Genomic DNA, 25,425 nt, shown 5'->3' with positions numbered 1-25,425 from the left:
CTTCACATATGGCCAGCTGTGTGTGTGTGTGTGTGTGTGTGTGTGTGTGCACGCGCGTGTGTGTGCACATGTAGCCTCATATGTGTACAGATGCACACGTGGAGTTTATGTACATGGCAGTCTCTTGGAGCCTAACTGTGAATGAGTGAGTTGGGTGAATGAATGAACAGCACAGGCTCCAGGGGGCTGTTAGAGAGCTCCAGGGGGGCAGGTGTGGCAACCCAGAGGGCTGTCCTCTCATGGAGGAATGTGGGGGTGCAGGGGAGGGAGGGGCTCACAGCCTAGTGGGTAGACTCACCCTGTAGCAGGGGTGACCTCGTCCTCTGGTCTGGCCGCAGTTGGGGAATTGAGTCTTTTTGCCTGCAAAGCTTTCTCCTCCTCCTCATTCATGCCACTGAAGAAATGGTATGAGACGATTCTGGGAAATTCTTCTCAAACTTCAGTCTCATTCTTGGCATTGGCAGTCAGAACCAGGAAGAGACTTGTTTTATAACAGCTTTTTGAGGGGATCCATACGCATTCATCAGAAGAAAGATACATTTTTGTCAGGCATGGTGGCTCACACCTGTACTCCTAGCACTTGGGGAGGTTGAGGTGGGCAGATGACTTGAGACCAGCCTGGGCAACATGGTGAAACGCTGTCTCTGCAAAAATTAGCTGGGCGTGGTGGCATGCGCCTGTAGTCCCAGCCACTCTGGAGGCTGAGGTGGGAGGATTGCTTGAGCCCAGGCAGTCGAGGCTGCAGTGAGCTGAGATCATACTGCTGCACTCCAGTCTGGGTGACAGAGCGAGACCCTGTCTTAAAAAAAAAAAAAAAAAAAAAAAAAAAAAAAAAAAAAAAAAGAAAGAAAAACGTTTAAGTGAATAAAAAAGATTAACACAAAAGTTAAGCAAAGGCAGAATGAGTTGTCATCTTGGTCAGCTCACTTGAGTTGTGCAGGCCGGTGGCGCGGTTCATTTGGGCACTTGGCAAAGCCGGTACGTCGTGGGCAGGATGACCCGTTTTCCAGCTGAGCATGTGTGCGTTCTAACGGCCTATCCCCGGCTCCTGTTCAGCGTCCGCAGCATTCCTGGTGTCCCTCTACATAAAGGATGTCTGGCTGGGGGCCCAGCGGCCGGATACCCTCTTAACCCACATCCGGATGGTGTGTGAGGACGCAGACGATGCCCTGAGCAGTGAAGAGGAGGCTATCGTGGTGCTGTGCAAGGACGTCGCCAGTGCAGCCCCGGATGCTTGACTTCTGCCGGCCGGCGCCGTACGCCCTGATGACCAGAGCCTCGAGCACAGCATCAGCTTCCAGAAGTTTGGTTGAGTCAAGGGTTTCCAGAGAAGGCACGAGAAGGACTTTATTGAACTGGCCAGTAAATGATAAACTCGGGCCTGTGTGCCCAGCGTCAGAGTTGCAGGGAGGGAATGTGGGGACTCCCAGGCCATGAGGCCCCTCCAGTGCGTCAGGCCAGCCCGTCCTCTCTAGGGGCTTGGAGCTCATTCACAGGAAATAGCTCAAGTTGAGGCAGCACTTCTGAATGCTGAAGAGATTCATGCGTGTTAAAGCTGAAATGTCAAAAGGTGTCAGATATTTTTTGATGAAAATGAAGAGAAATGTTTACGGTTTATTTTTCAGCCAGGCGCTGTGGCTCACACCTGTTATCCCAGCACTTCAGGAGGCCAAGGCGGGTAGTTCATCTGAGGTTAGGAGTTTGAGACCAGCCTGGCCAACTTGGTGAAACCTTATCTCTACTAAAAATACAAAAATTAGCCAGGCGTGGTGGTGCATGCCTATAATCCCAGCTACTGGGGAGGCTGAGGCAGGAGAGTCGCCTGAACCCAGGAGGTGGAGGCTGCAGTGAGCCGAGATTGCACCACTGCACTCCAGCCTGGGTCACAGAGCAAGACTCCATCTCAAAAAAATAAACAAAATTTATTTTTTTATAAAAAGTCATAACAAAGTTTAGTATGACTTTTTGAATAAGTTAATTTCTGCCAGTGGTTGTTCATTATTTTATTAAATAAAAGGATGTTACCCTGAATCCTTAAAGTATGAAAGCGATTTGACCTCTGCTTCGAGAAGACAAGCCTGTAATCTTTAAAGCTGTACTTCAAGGAGGGGGTTTAGAACTTTATAACTGTTTTAATAAATGTCTATTTTTGTAAGGTTTTTGTGTTTTCCTTTAATTGATGTTAGGAGGCTATTTTTGTTCCACAAATGTTCTGCATTTATTTTAAAGGTCAGAATTATACTATTAATGATCATATATTAGTTGGTAATGCAGCTGACAAAAATCATGAAATTTCGTGTTTGTCCGTTAAAATTTCTATCTGTTCCTTTCGAGCTCTCTTGCACAGCTGGGGCTCGGGGTCTGCTCCGCAGCCTAGGACGCGGTGGTTTCATTTGCCACGTAGCATACAGAGTGCTGACCGCGCCTCAGTTTTGTCTGAAACAGTTACACTTTTCCACCAGGGTTCTTGACAATAGTTTCTGTTTTAGGTGACTTAAAAGTGTTTTTTTTTTTTTGAGATGGAGTCTCACTCTGTCGCCCAGGCTGGAGTGCAGTGGCGTGATCTTGGCTCACTGCAACCTCTGCCTCCCAGGTTCAAGCGATTCTCCTGCCTTAGCCTCCAGAGTAGCTGGGATTACAGGCACCTGCCACCATGCCCAGATAATTTTTGTATTTTTAGTAGAGACAAGGTTTCACCAAATTGGCCAGACTGGTCTCGAACTTCTGACCTCAGATGATCCACTCGCCTTGGCCTCCCAAAGTGCTGGGATTACTGGTGTGAGCCATTGCGCCCAGCTGGTGACTTAAAGTTTTAACCAAAGCATGAGTAATGCTTATCAGCATACAGTCCCTTCACCACAAATAGGGCTCATTGTCTACAAAGCAAGGGTCACTTGCCTCCCCTGTCCCCTTTCCTACCCAAATAAACCTTACAACACTATTCTTTGAGACTATCCTGAAGTTGAAATTCCACATTTAGGTCCAAGCTGAACTCAGGCAAGCACTGCTCCAGCGAAGCCTTCTCTTCCTAGTTCCCCTTTATCTTCATCCACCTCTCCGCAGCATGCCTATGGGGACTCCTTTGGTTACAGGCACCTCTGCTCATTTATCCAGAGGGCATTGGCCGGAAAGACACTGTCTGGGGAATATCCCTGAGCTCCGTGCCTCTGGGGGCACAGGGAGGGGCAGTGAGCAGGCGGGGTGAATTTCACGGCTTCATCCCCGGCTCCAGGCCTGAGCTGCCTCCCGGGTCCTTAGGACCCAGCAAGTCAAATACATGCAACCTCAGGCGGCAACCAGGGCTCCGCAGCCGAGTCCCAGCTCAGTCAAGTGAGGACCCGTTTCCAGCAGCTCACCCTCGTTTCTGCATCTCTGGAGCTCATCAGTCCTGCTTTCTCTGTTCTCCCTTCCAAATCCACTGCCCTGATCTTGTCGGTGTATTTTCCAGTCACTTAGTGTGGAGGAAGGGAATCTCCTCCCATGGGGAATAGATTGTACGTGGTCTTCACCTGACTTGAAACAGAAAATGCTAAATTATAAATATTGTAAGTGCTATGGTTAAAAAAAAAGGAGGAGCGCACAGTTATTTTAAAAATAAAACCCACCAACTCCCTCCCTGCCTGAAAGCTGTAGGGGACACGTGGGTTTTCTGGGATTTGCAGTGTGATGCTGTCTCCTCTCCAGGGCCAAGGCTGCTGGGCACTAGAGGACTAGATCTTTCAGGGACCCCCACATCCACTGTCACATAGAGTCACATCCAGAAGGAGACCCTTGCTGTCAGCTTCCAGGGCTCTTCGTGTTCTATGACAGCATTTGGGCATAGGCCCTGCCTGCCAGGTCTGGCTGCTGACAGCGATTGGCTGCCTGCCCTCCAGGGGAGACACTTCCTCAGGCTCTGTCTTTGAAAGGCTATGGGGAGGCTGAAGCTGCCACTCAGGTCCCCTGACTGCAGCAAGCTGACCTGGCGGGGCAGATGCCATCACATCTGGGGGAGCCGGAGGGTGTCGGTGGAGGTTGGATGAGAACTTACCCTGTATCTTGACAAAGGTACAGACGGACCAGGTGAACTCAGGACTGATAACACATTGCACAGTAATGGTAAAGTGACATGGTCAAGATTAGTAAGCAAACAGCCTTTCCTCTTGATTTGCATATATTTTATTTTCTTATTCCCTAAACAAACATAAGCCATAAGCAAGCAGGCTAAGTGTGCTCAATAAAATCAGCAATACCTGGGATGACCTCTGTGCTCAAGGGGCCACTGCAGTCTTTGTCAAAGGCATAGGATGCTCTAGTTGCACTTGACCTACGTGTCCTTTCTGCCACATGCAAACAGCCTCCAAGAAGAACAAAGACGTATGTGTCCAGGTTGGTTTGATTTCACCAGTCCACGCAGCTATGGCCATGATTCACTGACATCAGTTCTGCAATTGAGAGGTCCTGTCTCCAGGGGGAGGCTTGCTGGGCTTGCTCCTGATGACGGGACCCCCATCGAGGGTCATTTCCCAGAGGAGAGTGGGGTGGGTCTGGAAGACCCCCGGCGGCAAGGTGGAGGAACTCTCCTGTTGTAGCGGCTGGTCAGAGCCAGTTCTGCTCCCTGGCTCCACTGAGCGCACCAGAGCCTGTGAGGTCCCCAGGGGTTCCCTGCGGTAGCGGCACGGCAGGCACTTCTGGATGCAGAGGTGAAGGTTGAGGCTGTGACTCCAGGGGCATGTTTGGTGGTGCTTGGGACTGTTCCTGTGAAAAGAAGCAGAGTGGGAGGCAGGCGTCAAAGTTGCTGCAGAACAGCCCATGGCGGGGCTGGGGGTTGTCCCGCTACACCTGCCGTCGGACCAGACCCCATAGAGAAGGCCACACAGGCAAATTTCTGAGAAGGGTGAGCCAGCTCACAAAGGTGCCATTCTAGAGAAATGTCAGAAGAGAGAAAGTGCTTTGTTGGGAACTAGGCCTCGGGTCTTTCCCTGGAGGCCACTTCTTTCTATATTCATTTAGGATCAGGCTAAGGGGCGGGCTGGCCTCCCATCCAGCCCTGTATCTGAGTGTAGCTCATTTTATATCTGTACCCCAAGGCAACTTGTATCTTGGTGATACGATTTGGTCCACATAAATCTCACCTTGAATTGTAATAATCCCCACGTGTCGTGGGAGGTACCCAGTGGGAGGTAATTAAATCATGGGGCAGGTCTTTCCCTTGCTGTTCTCGTGATAGTGAATAAGTCTTGAGAGATCTGGCGGTTTTAGAAGGGGAGTTTCCCTGCACGTGCCCTCTTGCCTGCCACCACGTAAGACGTGGCTTTGCTCTTCTTTGCCTTCTGCCATGATTGTGAGGCCTTTCTAGCCTTGTGGAACTGTAAGTCCATTATCCTCTTTCTTTTATAAATTATCCAGCCTCAGATATATCTTTATTAGATGCTGAGAACAGACTAATACACTTGGCTAGAAATGCGTCCTCCCTGGGTGGATTCTCCTGCTGGGGAGGTGCTGGGGCAGTGGACATGGCTGCCTGGAGTGAGCCCCTGCCATCACTTCCCAGCTGCCTTCAATGTCATCCATAAAATAGGACAATATTGCCTCACAGATGTCCTCAGGATGAAATAAGGTGATGTATAAAACTACTTTAAATGTGGTTACAATGCTGACATGAATGAAGTGTACCAGGTGATGAGCCCACTGGGCAGAGGTCCTCTTTTCAGATGGCACTCGTCTAAGAATGTCCTCCTTCCTTCCCTTCCTCATGGGAAGGTCAGCTCCTCAGGAAGTGACTCCTAAATCTTGCTAAGGATCCACTTTGCTGCCCTGAGCATTCCAGGTCTGTTACCAAGTACCCTGAGAGCATTTTCTTTAGTAAGCACTGTGTCTGGTCAGGATACACAGTGTCATCAATTTGCCCCTGTGAATAGCTCAGAAGGCCTCACCCGGGAGCTGGGCATGGAGGGGGCAGCCCCTGGGCTTGCCAGACCAGACTGGGGAACTTGGCATCAGGAGGATTACTGACAATCCTTGCACACTCCCCAGCACAGGGCAGCTGCAGGTCACCTCACAAGAGTAGAAAAGAAAGGTGACATCACCCAATTATCCCTCAGATGTGTCTCAGGTGTAAAAATGCGTTTAAAATGGGCTGGGCATGGTGGTTCATGCCTGTAATCCTAACACTTTGGGAGGCCGAGGCAGGCGGATCACAAGGTCAGGAGATCGAGACCACCCTGGCTAACACGGTGAAACCCCATCTCTACTAAAAATACAAAAAATTAGCCGGGCATGGTGGTGCATGCCTATGAAGTCCCAGCTACTCAGGAAGCTGAGGCAGGAGAATCACTTGAACCCAGGAGGCAGAGGTTGCAGTGAGCCAAGATCACGCCACTGCACTCTAGCCTGGGCAACGGAGCAAGACTCCATCTCAAAAAAANAAAAAAAAAAAAAAAAAAAAAAAAAAAAAAAAAAAGTGCTTAAATTGAATGTGATTTCTAGAAACTGAAAGAAAAGAATGCATTTCAGACTGGGTGCAGTGGCTCCCGCCTGTAATCCCAGCACTTTGGGAGGCCAAGGCGGGTGGATCACCTGAGGTCAGGAGTTCAAGATTGGCCTGGCCAACATGGTGAAACTCCATCTCTACTAAAAATACAAAAATTAGCCAGGCGTCGTGGCGGGTGCCTGTAATCCCAGCTACTTGGGAGGCTGAGGCAGGAGAATTGCTTGAACCTGGGACTCAGAGGTTACAGTGAGCCGAGATCGCACCACTGCACTCCAGCCTGGGTGACAGAGCAAGACTCTGTCTCTGAAGAAGAAAAAAAGAGCGAGAGTGTGAACGAATTTCTTTATTGTTCTAAAGCTACCTTCCATATGTGACCAAAGGTGAGCAGAAATGGCCTGGCAAGTGTAGCCCTGGTGGGTGACACAGGTGGGGGCGGGGAGAATCAGAGGCCCCTTTGAGGTGACACTGGGCTGTGGTGTGGTTGTCCCCACAAAAACTCATGTGGATGCCTGGTCCCCAGTGTGGCAATACTGGGAGGAGGGGCCTTTAAGAGGTAATGAGTTCGTTCCAATGGATGAATCTCTTTTTCTCTAGACTGAATTAGATAAGTTCTTTTTGCAAAACAAGGCCCTCACCAGAAGCTGGGCAGATGTCGGTGCCATGCTTCCTAGACTTCTAAGCCTTCAGAACCATGAGCTAAATAAGCCTCTTCTTCATAAATCACCTAGTCTCAGGTATTCTGTTACAGCAACAGAGAACACTATGGCACTGTGTGAATGCACGAGTCCACCGCTCCTCGTAGGACCTGGTATGGGACGCATTGGCTCAGGGCTCCAAGGCCCCTCAGCTCTTCCTCAGAGCACTTCGGCTCATCTTTCTGCTGACCAGCTTCCCACACTTAGGGATTCCAGTTCCCAAGACTTCTGTCCGTAATGGCTGTAACGGTCCACAATAGCACCCAGCCCTACTCCTCCTCCTGGACCGCTCAGGGCAGCCCCACAACCACCAGGTTTGTCTCTCAGCTTCTAGATTCCAAATTCCAAAGACAAGAATCGGACTGGCCCCTGCCCTTTTGTGGGGCCACACATTGCCAAGGGCACTGGACAGCCCTCTTTGGTCAGCGATGGCAAGATATAGGGTCCCTCCTAAGAACAGTCATTAGGAGAGCAGCAGCTGTGGGGGCCCTTTCGCCTAGAAGGGAACATTGGAGGTGGCGTCCAATCCTCTAACAGAGGAGTTAACAGAAAACAAGCCAGGTTCCAATCGCTGCCTAGAACCCTGGATTTCACCTCCGGTTTAGTGCACACAGCAGGCATCCGATAAGATAGTGACCAGAGGTGCTTAAGTAGGCATCTTCCTTTCTTTTTCTTTTGAGACAGTTTTGCTCTTCTTGCCCAGACTGGAGTGCAGTGGCGCAAGCCCTGTTCACTGCAACCTCTGCCTCCTGGGTTCAAGTGATTCTTCCGCCTCAGCCTGTCGAGTAGCTGGGATTGCAGGCATGCACCACCACACCTGGCTAATTTTTTTTGACATTTTTAGTAGAGATGGGTTTTCCCTTTTGATATTTTTAGTAGAGATGGGTTTTCGCCATGTTGGCCAGGCTGTTCTTAAACTCCTGACAGGTGATCTGCCCACCTTGGCCTCCCAAAGTGCCGGGATTACAGCTGTGAGCCACCACGCCCGGCCAAAGGTGAGGCTCTGATGTTCCTGATGAGCTGGCCGGCAGGACTTAATGCCCGTGGTGTCATGCTGGCTTCATTTTCCCGAACAGCTGTACTGAGATATATTTTCATTTCACTAAGTTGACTCACTTAAAGAGTAATTCAGTGGTCTTTAGCACATCCACAGAGTTGTGCAACCATCACCATTATCTAATTTTAGAACTTTTTTTTGGAGACAGGGTCTTGCAGTGTCACCCAGGCTGGAGCGCAGTGGTGTGATCACAGCTCACTGCAGCCTTGACCTGCTAGGCTGTAGCAATCCTTCCACCTTAGCCTCCCAAGTATCTGGGATCACAGGTGCACACCACCATGCCCAGCTAATTTTATATATGTATTCGTGGAGACAGGGTCTCAAACTCCTGGGCTCAAGTGATCCTCCTGCCTTGGCTTCCCAAGGTGCTGGGATTACAGGTGTGAGCCACTGTGCCTGGCTTAATTTTAGGACTTTTTTTTTGAGATGGAGTCTCACTCTGTTGCCCAGACTGGAGCACAGTGGCGCAATCCCGGCTCACTGCAACCTCCGCCTCCCAGGTTCCAGCGATTCTCCTGCCTCAGCCTCCTGAGTAGCTAGGATTACAAGTGTGTGCCACCACGCCTCGCTAATTTTTGTATCTTTAGTAGAGATGGGTCTTCACCAAGTTGGCTAGGCTGGTCTTGAACTCCTGGCCTCGAGTGATCCACCCACCTTGGCCTCCCAAAGTGCTGAAATTACAGGCATGAGTCACCATGCTCAGCTTAATTTTAGAACATTTTTATCATCCCCAAAAGAAACACTTCCGTAGTCATTCCCCATTCCCTGCTCTCCACACCACTTTAGACAGCTGCTAATCTGCTTTCTCTCTCTGGATTTGCCTACTATGGATGTTTTGTGTGAATGGAGTTCTGTCAGTAAGGGACGTAACAGTCCATAATGGCAACCAACCCTAGTCCTCCTCCTCACCACTCTGTGTCTGTCTTCTTTCACTTAGCATGATGTTTTTGAGGTTCATCCATGTTGTAGCATGGATCAGGACTCTGTCCCTTTTCATTGCTGAATACTATTCTGTTGTAGGGGCAGAGGTCGAGCATCCCAAATCCGAAAATCTGAAACGCTGCAAAATCTGAAACTTACTGAGCACTGACATGATGCTCAAAGGAAATGCTCGCTGGAATATTTTGGATGTTTGGATTTGAGATGCTGAGCTAGTAGGTATAATGCAAATATTTTAAAATCCCAAATCTGAAATACTTCTGGTCCCCAGCATTTTGGATGAGAGATACTCGACCTGCACCGTTAACTCACTGGACAATGTCTGAGTTACCCACAGACCCACACCCCTTCTTACTCACCTCATCTGCGGGGAGCCCGGCCAGGACATGTAGAGCAGAATGAGGAAGAGGAGCATCACGAAAGCCGCCAGGCTCACCCAGAGTGCGATGACGATGGAATCTGCGGGAGGAGGAGATGCATCTCAGTGTCGGTTTGATGTTGACATCAGGCAACACCGAGGATTAGTAAGGAGTCCCGAGTATTGTGGAACGAGGGCCCTGAGGGTTTGGTCGTCCTCCAGCCTCTCAGCTGTTACCATGGGGAAGATCTTCCATTAACAATAACTTTGGGAAAGAACAGGGAACCAGGAAGTGTTTTATTCTCAAGGCAGCTGGCCATGGGGTCTGTTTAGGGTGATTGTCTGTTAAGAGGAAAACAGTGAATGGAATTGTGTGCCCGCCACCCCCATGCATCTGCTTGCCCGGCTCCTAGTGCTGCTCAGAGGAACAGTCCTGAAGGATGGGAGGGAGAGGGGAGGGCTGTGGGCAGCTCCGTGTATCAGGAGGGACTCCTGGGCCCCGGAGGGATGCAGCGCCTCCCAGGGGCCATTGGTGGAACAGCTTCAGAGACCCCAAGAGTTGAACACTTTAAGGAGGATGTGCGCTGGGCTGCAGTGCTCAGGTGGAGAGGCCCTTTCCTCTCTACAGCAGTTAAGCTAGGTCTGCTCAGGCCTGGATCAGTGAGGCAGAAATAGTGAGTCTCTCTCTCAGGCAGAAAGTCTCATCCTGGGCTGTGGCAAGAAGGAAAAAGCACTCGTGCTACCAGCCTGATGGCTGTATTTGTGGCCTGAAGCTAGAGAGGGAAAGGGAAACCAGGAAACACACTTAGCCTCTCTGGGACCTGGCAGGCCAGGAGGGGACCTGCCCCTTCCCAGGCTCCAGTTCCAGAACGTTCGGCAAGTTGCTTTGGAGCTACTTTCCAGTCCGACAGTTTTTCTTGGTGGTAGTCTGCGGCGGTGGGCAAAGGGCATCCGGCTCATAATTAGGGTCTGCAAGTGTCTTATCCGAGACCAACTGCGTGATGCCAAGATGCCCCAAGCTGGGTTATTCTAGACACCTACGTATGTGGCCAAAAGGGATTACTAGAGGATGATAGTTTAAGGAGAATTCGTTGAGCACCTTCTGCGAGGGTCTGTTCAGGATTCAGAGGGGGCTAACCCAGCACATCAGAAATTGCTTACTCCCTCCATTCACATGCAATGTTCCACCCCCAGCCTCCTCCTCCTCTGAACTTTTGCAGTGCTTCCAGCACTAATACTGTGAGCAAATGAATGAGAGAACATGCAAACCACCGAAAGAATGAATAGAGTGAGAGTAATCTACATACAGGCGGAGGTGGAGGCTCTGGGGTGAAGAGTGGTATTTGAGTAAAGGGTGTCAGCTCTGCCCTCTATGATCCCTGACAGATAGAAGGAAAAACCGAGGACTCCTAAGAGTTGATCTTGGACCCTAAAATTTAACATTAAAAACAAGGTATAGTGAGCTGGGCACAGTGGCCCATGCCTTTAATCCCAACACTTTGGGAGGCCAAGGTGGGAGGATTACTTTGAGCCCAGGAGTTTAAGACCAGCCTGGGCAAAACACCCATCTCTACAAAAAAAAAGTTTTAAAATTACCTGGGCATGGTGGTGTGTGCCTGCAGTCCTAACCACTCATGAGGCTGGGGCTGGAGGATCACTTGAGGCCAGGAGTTCAAGGTTGAAGTGAGCTCTGATCATGCCACCACACTCCACCCTGGGCCACAGAGCAAGACGCTGTCTCAAAAATCAAAATCAGAGGCTGGGCACGGTGGCTCATGCTTATAATCTCTGCACTTTGGGAGACTGAGGTGGGTGGATCACCTGAGGTCAGGAGTTCGAGACCAGCCTGACCAACATGGAGAAACCCCGTCCCTATTAAAAAAAAAAAGAAGAAAAAATAGAAACAAAAAATCTAAAACAGGGTATAATGTAAAGGCACAGTACTTGCAAAAGAATCACGAGCATCCACTGCCTTGTACTCATCAGCAACTTGGCATTTACACTCCAGGGGGGCTGGGACAGCAAAGCCCACCAGGCTGCTCTCCTGTCTTTAATATTGTCTCCGAGCTGAGAAACTCATGCAGTCCCCTAGAGCAGTGGACTTTTTAAAGGCACCTCTGGATTCCTGGGGAAAGGGAAATGAGGTTGGATTGTCTGTCCTAAGCTTAAGGACTTTTTTTTTTTTTTTTTTTTTTTTTTTTTTTTTTTTTTTTTTGAGATAGAGTCTTGCTCTGTCACCCAGCCTGGAGTGCATTGGCACAATTTCAGCTTACTGCAACCTCTGCCTCCTGGGTTCAAGCAATTCTTCTGCCTCAGCCTCCCAAGTAGCTGGGACTACAGGCAACTGCCATCACACTCAGCTAATTTTTGTATTTTTAGTAGAGATGGGGTTTCAGAATGTTAGCCAGGCTGGTCTCAATCTCCTGACCCCATGATCCACCCGCCTCAGCCTCCCAAAGTGCTAGGATTACAGGTGTGAGTGACCACGCCCGGCCAGCCGAAGGGCTTTGGAAACAAGCCTCTGACTGTTTTAGCCTTCCTTGCCCACCCACTGTTCATTGTTCTGCTCTCCCCAAGAGTCACAATCTATTTTACAACCCTCACGTATAAAAGTACACATGCTTTCTGAAAATGTGATTGGAAGTTTTATTCTGTAGGGATATTTTAGGTTTCTGCAGACACTAACGCTCTTCTTCCTTCATAAAAACAGTGCAGGGTTTGAGGTCTTACAGCACTTAAGTAAGTTCTGCCAGGGATCTAAGGGAACAGCTTCAAACTCAGCGCCTAAGAGGCCTCTTCTCCCAGACTGACACTTGTCTGAGTCCTTGTCATCATCCTTAGATACTGAGCAAGAAATAAGATGACAGGTTTCACAGAACACAGTGTCTCCAGACAAGTGGGGTTTAAGTTTTGTCAGACCAAAAGGCAATCCTCAGCCGCTAGTCATTTTCTGTACTAAAATTGCTTTCAGCATGTTCTGTTGAAAAAAACAGGTAAGAGAATACTGTTCTTTTTCCTCTTTCTAAAGGTTCACTCAAGTGCTTGGAGAGAATATGTTGCTCCAAGGACAAGAGGTGTGACTCTCCAGTGCTGGAAATGTTGAGACATCCTGGGCTGGTTTTCCCAACAGGGAGCCCCAGGCTGGGCCGACAGTGAAACTGATCCAGCCATAGAAACTCTACCTCCTCTCCTCTCCTCCCTTCTCCCTGCCCGTTCTTTCCTCCTTTCCTTCCCTCTCTCCTCTCTTCCCTCCTTCCTTTCATTCCCTCTCCTCTTGGTCCATACTGGTAGAATGAGGGGAATTAGTCATCAGCAGCGGAGTGACAAGGAATGGTTCTGGACGACATGGCCAGGCTGCACTTCATCTTGGGGGATTCTCGTCCTAACTTGGAGTTAACAAATTCGTCCACTCTGCGGGCTCCCTGCTTAGAGTAGGCACTTCTGTTTTGTTAAATAAACGGTTTTAGCATTCCTCCATTCTTCATTTAACTAATGTTTGGGTTCCAGAGTTCTAGCAGAAAATCAAGATGTGGCTGGGTGTTGGTGCCTCATGCCTGTAATCCCAGCACTTTGGGAGGTCAAGACAAGAGGATAATTTGTGTTCAGGAGTTCGAGGCCAGCCTGGTCAACCCAGGAGGTGGAGGCTGCAATAAGCCAAGATCGCACCACTGCACTCCATCCTGGGTGACAGAGTGAGACTTAGTCTCAAAAAAAATAAAAAATAAAAAGCTTTTTTCCTTATTAGGGAATAATAATGTGGGTGGTTAAGAACCCAGGATCTGGAGGTGGGTGTTCCCTGGCTAATCTCTAAATCTTCTCATTTGTAAACTGAGGACAGTAGCTCCTATATAATAGGTATTACTTGCATGGAATTATATATGTTAGGAGAATTAAAATATGTATGTGTAATGCACATGGCATCATTTCTTGTTCCATGTTTATGAAGTGATTTATAAATAGAACTAAGATTGTTTCTGTTAAGAGGATTTGTGGCAAGTAATACCATTGCATCCTTCAAGCTCACCCTAATGTCAGATATAAGTACAGGGAATTATGAGGCGGGGTGGCTCATGCCTGTAATCTCAGCACTTTGGGAGGCCAAGGCAGGTGGATCACTGAGGTCAGGAGTTGGAGACCAGCCTGGCCAACATGGTGAAACCCTATCTCTGCTAAAAATACGAAAAAAAAAAAATTAGATGTGGTAGCTCATGCCTATAATCCCAGCTACTCAGGAGGCTGAGGCAGGAGAATCACTTGAACTTGGGAGGCAGAGGTTGCAGTGAGCTGAGATTGAGCCACTGCACTCCAGCCTGGGTGACAAAGTGAGACTCCATCTCAAAAAACAAAAAAAGGAATTGTGGCGTAGGTTACGAGTTGTTAACCCTAAGGTCAGCCCTTGTGTGCTTCCATCGTAATAGAAACTTGCTTGTATCGGGACACATGGCCACCTGGGTTAAAGACTCCATTTTCTTGCCTCCTTTTCAGAGAACCATGTGATAAGATTCTGACCAATGAGATATGAGTGGAGCCCTCACAGGACAGCTTGTAGGAGCCTCCCTCCAGGGATTGCTAGACTTCTAGCACCGTGTGTCCTTTCTTATTCCCTTACTCCATGTTGCTGCCTGCACATGGATGTGATAGTCAGAGCATGGCTTGCAACATGAGGATGAGGGCGGCCATATCCCACGGATGGCAGAGCAGTGAGCTGGAAGAATGTGAGTTCCTAAGGACTCCATGGAGCTGCCTCCTTGTACACTGAGAGAAACTAACTTCTGTTTCATCTGGTACTCTTAGTTGTACCAAATTTTTACCAAGTCAGCAAAGAAACTGACATTCTCAGTAAACGTACCAGAACTTAAAATTCCAAGTAAAAGGTGACTTTCAAAATAATCGTCCTCTCTCTACCATGGAGTCATATAATTCTTACTAAAACACACGTATTAATCAAACACTTACAGGATTCTTCTTTTGGAATTACCTTCAAGGACTCACACATAGACATAATTCTGCTACATTGTGAGATATTTCATTTATGACATACAGATGGTATCAATCAGCTTACCCATTTCATTTACCTCACTTGTTTCTGGGTGAATCATAACTATTTCCAAAAAGAAAATTCATCCTCAAAAGATATACAAATGTACCACAGCAGATGTTTCATAGCATGTGTCCTGGCCACCCAACGATGTCAGTTCAAGAAGTTGTTGAGCAACAGCAGAATCATTTAAGCGTAGCCCCTCCCCCCTGGGGGCCACCTTGATGGAAATTCATTCAGATGTACACATTCTGGTATCGTTGTTTAAAAATTACTTTCACTACTTGTGTCCTGCCCATGGGACTGATCAATTGCGGAAGAATTTGAAGTTGCAGTTAAAGTTTAGGCCTGAAATTGATTGCTCTGAATGAGAGGAAAAGAGTTATGTGGGGTTGTTTTGTTCAATCTGTACTTTGAATTTTCTACATTTGTACAGAGAAATTGATTGGTGATGTCTGTTTGTTCTCTTGCTTCCAATGTTCAGAGAAGCAGATGAACAGTCCATCCTATTGAAGCAGCATGTCTGCAGAGGTCAGTGTGGGCTATGACCAATTCTTCCTAACCCATAGCTAAAGGGAAGGAGATATGCTGACCTGAGAGGTAAATAATCGAGCATCAAACCAGGCACTACTCAAGGGAAATCAGCCCATCCTGCTCTCTGAAAGGGATAAATAGGCTGGTGTCTGGAGACTCGCTATGTTACAATAATCTGTATTGTCGCTGTAAGATTGGTTTTCTTCTAAGCTTAGCCTCAGAAAAGGGCACAGATGAAGATCAAACATGTAATTAGTCAATTCAGGCAGGGCCTCAGGAAACAGATTTGCATTTTCCACCTTGACGACAGACTGTTGTGATTCTTAACTTTTCCTTGGAACAGTCAGAGGCCCTGTCTGAAAATCACAAGGGCAAAATCCCTATCAAGTGCCTGCAGCAAAATCATACCAGACTTTGAGCAGTCCCTGGGAGAGGGCAGCCCAGAGCCTTCAATTCAGCACTGACTGCTCCATATACAAATATATATAAATCCCTAGATGTTTCCAAATATCTGCCCAAACATGATGGGAAATATTCCAGCATATGTATGTATTAGTCTGTTTACACATTGCTGTAAAGAAATACCTGAGACCGGGTTATTTACAAAGAAAAGAGATTTCATTGGCTTGTGTTTCTGCAGGCTGTACAGGAAGCATGGCAGCTTCTGCTTCTGGGGAGGCCTCAGAAAACTTACAATCATGGCAGGAGGCAAAGGGGGAGCCAGCACTTTACACGGCCAGAGCAAGAGAAAGAGAGAGGAGGTGCCACACACTTTTAAACAACCAGATTTCATAACTCACTATCATGAGAACAGCACCAAGGGGACGGTGCTAACCCATTGATGAGAACTCTGTCCCCGGATGCAATCACCCACGACTGTGCCCCACCTCCAGCACTGGGGATTACAATTCAACACGACATTTGGTGGGGACACAGATCCAAATCCTATCAGAGCATAAACACAAAAATCTTAAACTCCATCCTGCTTGTTAGGTTAATGCATGAGCCGTGGGTGTTCTTTGTATTTTGATTCCTCCTCTACTTAGAACAAGAGTTGAACCCAGACTGGCCTCACACATTTCAGCCAGCTGCCCAAATGGCATTCTAATGAAAACGTGTGTGTGTGTGTGTGTGTGTGTGTGTGTGTGTGTGTGTGTGTAGATAGATGGAGTCTCACTCTGTTGCCAGGCTGGAATACAGTGGCACGATCTCGACTCACTGCAACCTCTGCCTCCCAGGTTCAAGTGATTCTCCTGCCTCAGCTTCCCGAGTAGCTGGGATTACAGGCACCTGCCACTGGAATTTTGCCCTGTTGGCCATGCTGGTTTTCAAATACCTGACCTCAAGAGATCTGTCCCTCTTGGCCTCCCAAAGTGCTAGGATTACAGGTTTGAGCCACTGCTCCCAGCCTAGTGAAAACACCTGAGCCAGAGCTGTGCCTTTTTACTCCCATCTCCAAGCACCCCTGGGCTCTGGGATCCACCCTCAGCTTCTTCCTGCCTTTGGTGTGTATTACTGCAGAGAAGGTTTGCAGAGCTGGGGTGTGATGTTTTTCTGATTTGTTTGACCGGGGAGGAGACCCAGGCTCCAAAGAACTGACCAGCTGAGAAAAAGTTGAATTCATCAGCAAGGAAGTCAGCAAAGGAAAGTCACCTGCTTTCTGCGGTATGACCGCTGTCTGCCGTCACCTCACGCATGCTCACCTCACGCATGCTCACCTCACCCCACGCCTGAAGCCATGGAACAGCATCCCTGAGACTACCTGACACAGATTTTTGCTTTAGCCTGTTTTAGACTTCTGTTTTTTATCTGAATTCAAATACTGAGAACAAAAGTACACATAAAAGCTTCACTTAACACACAAGAGTGGAAGAAGTTTTACTCTCCCCAAGGCCATTGTTTACCGCAGCAAAATCCTGGAAACATCTGTATGTTCAAAGATACAAATTTCTATAACACCCTGCAAAATTTTTGTGAAAGAATATTTAATGACATGAGAAAACAAAATATGAGGTCAATATGAACAGAGCACAAAACACAGTGCAGTGAGATACTATGATATATGATAATGCATTAATATTAATAACTATATATTATATTAATAGTGATATATATTACTATCATGTATATATTAATTTACATATTAATTAATATGATAAGATATTAATAGTAGACACTCTCTGGCTGCTTTAGCTGAAATCCAAGACTGAAATCCAATCCAAAGGTGCTGTTATGGTCAGAATATTGTGTCCCCCAAAATTCATATGTTGAATCCCTAATTCCCACTGTGACAGTATTTGGAGGCAGGGCCTCATCTGATGAAATTTAGATGACATCATAAGAGTGGCACTCCCATGATGGGATTAGTGTCCTTCTAAGAAGAAGACAAGACACAGAATTCATTTGCACCACCCCCACTATGCCCACTGCCACGAGAAGACACAGCAAGAAGACGGCCATCTGCAAGCCAGGAGGGGAGCCCTCGCCAGACACTGAATCTGCTGTCATCTTGATCTAGGACTTCCAGTCTCTGGAACTGTGTGAAAATAAATTTCTGTTGTTTAAAACACCCATCTATGGTATTTTGTTACATTGGCTTGATCAGACTAAGGCAGGTGCCAACTACTTAAAGATTGATTTTGTGATGCTTGGCTCTGAAGAATTTTTTTTAGAGATGGCAGACGAGACAGTGTGTGGAGTCTACCACAACCCTCACTCTGTAAAAGAGGGTGGGAGGCTGCATTAGTCCGTTCTTGCACTCTGTAATTACCCTAAGGCTGGGTAATTTATGAAGAAAAGAAGCTTAACTGGCTCACAGTTCTGCAGGCTGTACAGGAGGCATGGCTGAGGAGTCCTCAGGAAACTTGTAATCATTTCAGAAGGCAAAGGAGAAGCAGACACATCTTCACGTGGCCAGAGCAGGAGGGAGCCGTGGGAGGCATCACACATGTTTAAACAACCAGATCTCACAAGCAGTAACTCACTATCACAAGAGCAGCATCGAAGGGGAAATCTGTCCCCATGATCCAATCACCTCCCACCAGACACCACCCCCAACATTGGGGATTGCAGTTTGACATGAGATTTGAGTGGGAACACAGACCTAAACCATATCAGAGGCTCTTCCCCTGCCCTTGAGTCAGGCTAGAGTCTGGAATGTGCTCCAGAAAATCTCCAGAGCAAGAGGCTCAGCAGTTGGTAGCAGTGGAGTAGAGGGGGGTGCTCCCATCCTGGTGTCAGAGAGAAAGCTGTGTGTAGTGCAAGACACATTAGAGGGTCTTGGGGGCGGGTGGGCTCAGAGCCTGGAGCTGGCTAAATGGATGGTGGAGTGACTCCAGGTGGGGTTTGTCTGAGAACAGAGAGAGGAGCTGGCAGAGCAAATAAAGGAGAAGCATTCATTCTGTCATGCTGGGGAAATAGGAAGCGCTAACCTTGAGTGGAATTCAAGGATGGTTTGTTTTTAAACATTTTAAAAATGTATTTCATGGGACTGGACATTTGCTTTGGTAACTAAAGTAACTCCAACATTTCTTCAAATTTAAGAGTGAGTGGTGCAGCTGTGAGGCATGGAAAGAGCCAGTGCCACTAGTTAGGTTTGCAAGGCAGTTGACAGAAAAACGAAAGCAGCCTTCTGAGTGTACTTGATACATCTTGCTCTTTCAGAGTACTGGTTCCGTACATTTATGCAGATTCATGTGAAAAAGGACTGGAAGGATATTGTGGCAGTCTGGGCCTAATCAGGGGATAGAAACCATAGAGTAGTTTAAACAGGGAAGTTTAAGATGAAGAACTATTAAAGATGATAAAAGAGTAACTGTAAGGCATAAAGGAATTCCAGACCTCATAAGGTTCCCTAGGGCTAAGGGAGAGTGCCCACGTGCATTAGTTGTTAGGGCTGCTATAACAGGGTACCACAAACTGAGTGGTTTAAACAACAGAAAGCTCTGTCCTCAAGATTCTGAAGGTTGGAAGGCCAAGATCAAGGTGTCAGCAGGGTTGGTTTCTTCTGAGGCTTTTCTCCTTGACTTATAAATGTCCATCTTCTCTGTTTCTTCTTCCCTCTGTGTGCATCTGTTTCTTAATCTTTTCTAATAAGGACATCAGTCAGATTGGATCACAGCCCACCCTCATAACCTCTGTCAAGGTCCTATCTCCAAATAGAGTCACATTCTGAGAGACTGGGGGTTGCGGTTTTTAGGAATTTTGGCCCTTGACACCAAGAAAAGGCAAGCTTGGAAAGGGTTCAGATCTCTTTGGAGAGAGTGTGGTTTGGCCACCAGATCAGAGAGACTTCCTGGGCTGGCCTGGAGCTGATGTACCAACAATGGATGGCCTTCCAGAGTGCTGGTGGGAGCAAGTGGGGGTCTGGCTAGGAGGCAGTGAGTGCTCCCCAGATCACAGGTGAATTGAATCATGGGGTGGTTTGCAGGGTGCGCAGGACTCTGGTTTCCCTGTTGAAATGGCTGCCGAGAGGTTATTTCCCCACTGAGGCTGCAAGATGTCAGAGGAGCCATGCCCTGGCCAGTAACTGGAGCCGGTTCCACCAGATGTCCTCATATGGACCTCACTGCTGCCCCCCCCACCCAACCCTCCTGTCGTGCCCAGAAAGCTGACACTGCTCACTTCCAAGGAGGAGTTCTGAATGGAACCCCATGGTTTATCTCAGAGCATATTTTGAAGGGTGCATTCAGAGCTGAAAGGCAATCATTGATAATGGACACAGACATCCATCATGAAAGTTAACAATCTGTGTAAGAGCTGCCTGTTTCACGTCGTTTGTTCATTTATTTAACAAAAAGTTATTGTCTGCCTAATATGTGTCGGGCACAGTTGAGTATCGGGATCTAGGTTCCTATTCCCTGGTTCATATATTCTGGTAAGAATCTGCCCACTAATCACTACAATGTCCTGGGAACAACCCTGGAGGCATTGGAACCTGGACTTTAAGCCACTGCTCTGCAAATATTTAGCTGGGCACTCTCAAGCAAGTCACTTGGCTTCTCTGGGCCTGGTGCTCCATACGCTTCCATTTCCATATCTAAGACACCATGGGTTACTCACTCACTCACTTAAGTTGGCCTCTGCTTCCCAGACTGCCAACTGCTAAGGGTGGGATTCTTTTCAACTTTATATTTCCATCCCCAGCACATCACATAGTTTCAGCTGTCACCCACCACCTTACATTTTTTGCCACTGGGATATTTTAGCAAGCAAATTGGCTTTTGTTTTTTCCCCTACTTACAATGTTAAATGACCCCACAGCTGGCAGAAGTCCTCTGAGGCTGGCCTGTGAGAATCTGACCCCTATGTGGCCTGTAGCTCCTATCTTCATCACTCTTCCCAAAAACTTCCTCCCACAACTCTCACACTGTAAAAGTGGGTGCGAGGCTGCATTAGTCTGCTCTTGCACTGCTGTAATTACCCACGTCATCCTGGTCCAGGAAGCATCTCTGCATATGTGAGTGTAACCGTTCTCTACCTGGATGATCCCTTTGTCTATCCGACAAATTCCTGTAGATCCTTCAGGCTCAGATTCTCTGTACCTTCCCTGGGAAATCTTCTGTATTAGTCCGTTTTCATGCTGCTGATAAGGGCATATCCGAGACTGCGTAATTTATAAAGAAAAAGAGGTTTAATGGATTCGCAGTTCCTTCACGTGGCTGGGGAGGCCTCACAATCATGGTGGAAGGTGAAAGGCACGTCTTACATGACAGCAGACAAGACAGAATGAGAGCCAAGTCAAAGGGGGAACCCCTTATCAAACCATCAGATCTCATGAGGCTTATTCATACTGTGAGAACAGTATGGGGAAAACTGCCCTCACGATTCAATTATCTCCCACTGGGTCCTTCCCACAACACGTAGAAATTATGGGAGTATAATTCAAGGTGAGATTTGGGTGGGGACAAAGACAAACCTTATCACCTTTCTTCACTTGCTGGGACCTGCCCCTCTTCAGACCTCTTACTTCTCCCTAAGGGTCTCCTTCAGTGTGCTTCACTAGCATCATTTGCAAAGCTGCAGCATAATACCACTGATCAAAAAATAGTTTATTTATTTATATTATTATTATTATGAAGATGTGGTTTCATTCTAGTTGCCCAGGCTGGAGTGCAATAGCACGATCTCAGCTCACTGCAACCTCACTGCCTCCCAGTTCAAGGGATTCTCCTGCCTCAGCCTCCAGAGTAGCTGGGATTACATGCACATATTTTTAGTAGAGACAGGGTTTCTTCATTTTGGCCGGGCTGGTCTCAAATTCCTGACGTCAGGTGATCTGCCTGCTTTGGCCTCCCAATTACAGGAGTGAGGCACAGCACCTGGCCCCAAATATACATATATATATATATATATATATATATATATATATATAAAATTTTTATTTTTTGAGATGGAGTGTTGCTTCTGTTGCCCAGGCTGAAGTGCAATTGCACCATGTCGGCTCACAGCAACCTCTGCCTCCTGGGTTGAAGCGATTCTCCTGCTTCAGCCTCCCAAGTAACTGGGATTACAGGCAGCCCCCATCACACCCAGCTAATTTTTGTATTTTTAGTAGAGATGAGATTTCTCCATGTTGGCCAGGCTGGTCTCAAACTCCTGACCTCAGGTGATCTGCCTGCCTCAGCCTCCCAAAGTGCTGGGATTACAGGTGTGAGCGACCACGATTGTCAAAATATTTTTTTAAAGATATATTTCCTGATAGAGTTTAATTTGCCTGGGTCTCCAATAAGCTGGGTAATTTCCTCAAATTACAGATTTCATGGTTTTCATTGTCTGTATGAAGGTTTGGGAGGGAGTAATTATGTCTCTCCCCTAAGATATGTAACTTGAATAATTTCTTTTTCTTTTTTTTTTTTTTTAGACGGAGTCTCTCTCTGCTGCCCAGGCTGGGATGCAGTGGCACGACCTTATCTCACTGCAACCTCTGTTTCCCAGGTTCAAGTGATTCTCGTGCCTCAGCCACCTGAGCAGATGAAACCACAGGTGCCTGCCACCATGCCTGGCTAATTTTTGTATTTTTAGTAGAGACGAGATTTCGCCATAATGCCCAGGTTGGCCTCAAACTAATGAGCTCAGGCAATCCACCCGCCTCAGCCTCCCAAAGTGATAGAATTATAAGTGTGAGCCACCTCTCCTGGCCTAATTTTTGTTAATTTAAAAAAGACTTTTCTGAACACAAGCTGGCATTTTGTCCAGATGGATGTGTAGCCTGCAGTTCTGAACTTTTGGCCATATGCACCAGTGGGCTTTCATTTCAGCCCTGCCGCTTTCTCCCTGGATGTCTTCTTATCGTGAGTTGTATAGTATGTGCAAAAATCTGCATTTCATTTCATGATTATCTGCCTCACATCAGAAAATACACAACAAACCTACTGTCCCTGCAAAAGCTACCGCACAGTTCTGGGGACATAGTACATGCCCAGCAAACACAGATAGGTGCCTACATTTCACTTCTAGAAGTTATAAATGGCACTGGGACAGAAGGTCTACCTAAGAAGACATTCCAGATGGCTGTTCCCAAGGGTTCTACTATACCTGGGCTTTGGCTCACTTTATTAAATAGTAGCATCTAGTTTTGAGCTGGTGTGTAACTTTCTTTCTTTCTTTCTTTCTTTTGAGATGGAGTCTCACTCTGTCACCAGGCTGGAGTGCGATGGCGCGATCTCAGCTCACTGCAACTTCCATTTTCTGGTTTCAAGCGATTCTCCGGCCTCAGCCTCACGAGTAGCTGGGACTACAGGCAGCACCACCATGCCCGGCTAATTTTTTTTGTATTTTTAGTAGACATGGGGTTTCACCATGTTGGCCAGGATGGTCTCAATCTCTTGACCTCGTGATCTGCCTGCCTTGGCCTCCCAAAGTGCTGAGATTACAGGCATGAGCCACCGCACCAGGCTGTAACTCTTTCTTTCATGTGAAAATCATCCGATTCTTTCAAATGACTGTATTTACTTTTTCTTTTTTATTTTATTTTATTTTTGAGACAGGGTCTGGCTGTGTTGCCCAGGCTGGAGTGCAGTGGTACGATCTCATCTCACTGCAACCTCTACCTCCTGGGTTCAAGCAATTCTCCAGCCTCAGCCTCCCGAGTAGCTGGGATTACAAGGCGTGGTCAACACACCCGGTTAATTTTTGCGTTTTTAGTAGAGACAGGGTTTCACCACGATGGCCAGGCTGGTCTCAAACTCCTGACCTCAAGTGATCCGCCCACCTCAGCCTTCCCAAAATGCTGGGATTATAAGCATGAGCCACCGCGCCCAGCCTGCATTTATTTTTTTCTGTGTGTTTGTGCAGATGGGATCTCACTATGTTGCCCAGGCTGGCCTTGAACTCCTAGTCTCAAGCGATCCTCCCTCCTAGGCCTCCCGAGTTTCTGGGATTACAGGCGTGAGCCACTGCAGCCAGCCCTGTATTTACTGTTTGACAGACAGTATGTGATTATAGTGAGTGAAATATCCAAGGAACCCAAGACTTCTTACGGGCTTGGTAGTGCATGGGTTTCCAGGGCTGAGACCCAACCTTCCAGGGTTTTGCTTTTGTTTTGTTCTCATGCTCACTTACTCATCTAATCTGTCATTGTGATCAAGTAGCTGGAGTCCTCAGAGAAGAGTGTCCACATAGTGCCATGTTAGCCAAGAGATAAGGAATCCGAGGGCAGATGAGCAAAGAGAAGCAAACTCATGCTGGTTTGTCCTTGCTGAGACCATGAAGGTTAAATGTATGTTGGCATTTTAATAAAAATCATTAAATCCTGCATCTTAGGGATGGAGAGAATAACTCTCCCAAATCAAAATACAGACCATGGAAAAGGCAAATCTTTAATTTGAGGAAGCTCGCTCAGCTTATGGGAGCCCCAAACAAATTAAACAATAAATCTGTCCTTAAGAAAATATTCTGGCCGGGTGCGGTGGCTCATACCTGTAATTCTAGCACTTTGGGAAGCCGAGATGGGGGGATCACTTGAGGCCAGGAGTTCCAGACCAGCCTGGGCAACCTAACATGACTCTATACAAAATACACAGAATTAGCCAAGCATGGTGGCATGTGCCTGTAGTCCCAGCTACTTGGGAGGCTAAGGTAGGAGGATCACTTGGGCCAGGGTAGCTGAGGCTGCAGCGAGCTATGGCCACACCACTGCACTCCAGCCTAGGCAACAGAGCTAGACCCTACCTTGAAAATAGAATAAATGTAATGTAATATAATATAATTAATATATCAAACAATAAAAAATAAATGTTCTGTTTCCAAAGCGTCTTTGTGACTTAGCAGGTTAATTTCAGACTTATTACAGAAGTTGACAGACACAATTCCTCTCCCAGCTCCATTCATTTATATCTACGAGTGAACTGGCCACACTGCTGCCTCCCTGTGATGTCTATTGGAGTTAATAAGTGAATGCAGAGAAAGCTGGGAGTGCCCAGTCATTTGGGCCGGCCCCCAGCCTCTGTCTGGCCGGCTCCTTTAGTTCAGACTTACATTTGTGAGCTTTCAGCTTCTTCTCGTCCACGGGAATGAGGTCCAGATAGTCCAGGTAGTATTCATAGCTGTAGTATGGGGCAGAGACATTGGTCCCGTTGGCCATGTCTGTGGCACTGGACAGTCAGTGTCCAGGCCAGCAGCCTTGCCTCTGGAGCCAGGCGCCAAGCCCCTGGGAGGAGATTGCCTCACTGATGTCAGTAGGAATCGTCCAAGTGTGTCTGTGGGTCTCCAGACTCAAGGCCTGCCCACTTATCAGAGCCGTTTGGCTGGAAGAAAGGTCAGGGGGGTGTGCCTCACATCTCCAGCGTCCAGCAGAGTCTCCTGTTCTGCCCCTTCTTGTTAAAACTCCAAGGCAAACAGAGCAGAGAGGTGGGAGAACAGCTAACCAGGGCAGCTCTGGGATGCCTCTCTGTGTAAGAAGAGGCAGCCGGGCAGGAAATAGATGCCCAGGGCCCCTTAGAAGATGCCCAATAGGGCTAGAAAGACAATTGCTTTTTGCCTTAAGTACTTGAAAAGTTAAAAAACAAAACAAACAAAATGCAAGCACAGCGGTGCCCTTGACTTACATTTCAGCAATTTTTGGTGCTATTGAGCAATCACCAACCCGCTGGCTTAGATTCAATATCTTAAGGCAGAAACAGAGTGATGTCATTCCTGAACTTGTAAACCCCTGGCATGTCCTCACAGCCAGTTAATTAAAACCAGAAGAGAGCCCCCTGCCCCAACAGGATGCACCTCTCTGCTTTTATCTAAGCCCCCAAGAACCAGCCAGCAGGCTGCATTTCTTCAGACTCAAAAGGCTGTTTATCTGAGCCACGACCCCATGTGGTTCGAGCTCTTGGGAAACAGAGT

General features: G+C 47.5%; 3 protein-coding genes across 6 annotated transcripts in view; 2 read left to right on the top strand and 1 right to left on the bottom strand.

Annotated features, from left to right (window-relative positions):
• URB1 (URB1 ribosome biogenesis homolog) overlaps positions 1 to 1,912 on the top strand; it is a 75,001-nt gene extending 73,089 nt beyond the window's left edge. For 2 of the 3 annotated variants that reach the window (XM_017526092.2, XM_017526090.2), the window contains exon 39: positions 1,057 to 1,912. In XM_017526092.2, the coding sequence (XP_017381581.1) occupies positions 1,057 to 1,238 (182 nt within the window). In that variant the 3' untranslated portion in view covers positions 1,239 to 1,912. The remainder of the gene's footprint in view (positions 1 to 1,056) is intronic. The other variant, XM_017526091.2, reaches the window with a different exon arrangement.
• LOC108302490 (melanocortin 2 receptor accessory protein) lies at positions 1,343 to 25,425 on the bottom strand. Of its 2 annotated transcripts, none has more exons than XM_017526096.2 (3): positions 24,571 to 25,425; positions 9,523 to 9,622; positions 1,343 to 1,555 (listed from the first exon to the last, which is right to left on the bottom strand). In XM_017526096.2, exons 1-3 carry the CDS (start codon positions 24,674 to 24,676, stop codon positions 1,453 to 1,455), a joined length of 309 nt encoding a protein of 102 aa, XP_017381585.1. In that variant the 5' UTR covers positions 24,677 to 25,425; the 3' UTR covers positions 1,343 to 1,452. The 2 variants fall into 2 exon arrangements, with proteins under 2 accessions (XP_017381585.1, XP_017381583.1); XM_017526094.2 differs by lacking the exon at positions 1,343 to 1,555 and adding an exon at positions 4,141 to 4,737 and having other exon boundaries at positions 24,571 to 25,059.
• MIS18A (MIS18 kinetochore protein A) overlaps positions 24,675 to 25,425 on the top strand; it is a 29,547-nt gene continuing 28,796 nt past the window's right edge. Inside the window, exon 1 of the mRNA XM_037737685.1 lies at positions 24,675 to 24,766. Coding sequence (XP_037593613.1) covers positions 24,675 to 24,766 — 92 coding nt within the window. The remainder of the gene's footprint in view (positions 24,767 to 25,425) is intronic.

This window comes from Cebus imitator, unplaced genomic scaffold (assembly GCF_001604975.1).
Source record: "Cebus imitator isolate Cc_AM_T3 unplaced genomic scaffold, Cebus_imitator-1.0 Scaffold41, whole genome shotgun sequence".
Classification (NCBI taxonomy): Eukaryota; Metazoa; Chordata; class Mammalia; order Primates; family Cebidae; genus Cebus; species Cebus imitator.
The sequence above is the reverse complement of the archived record's forward strand: the minus strand, read 5'-3'. Positions and strand labels throughout refer to the sequence as shown.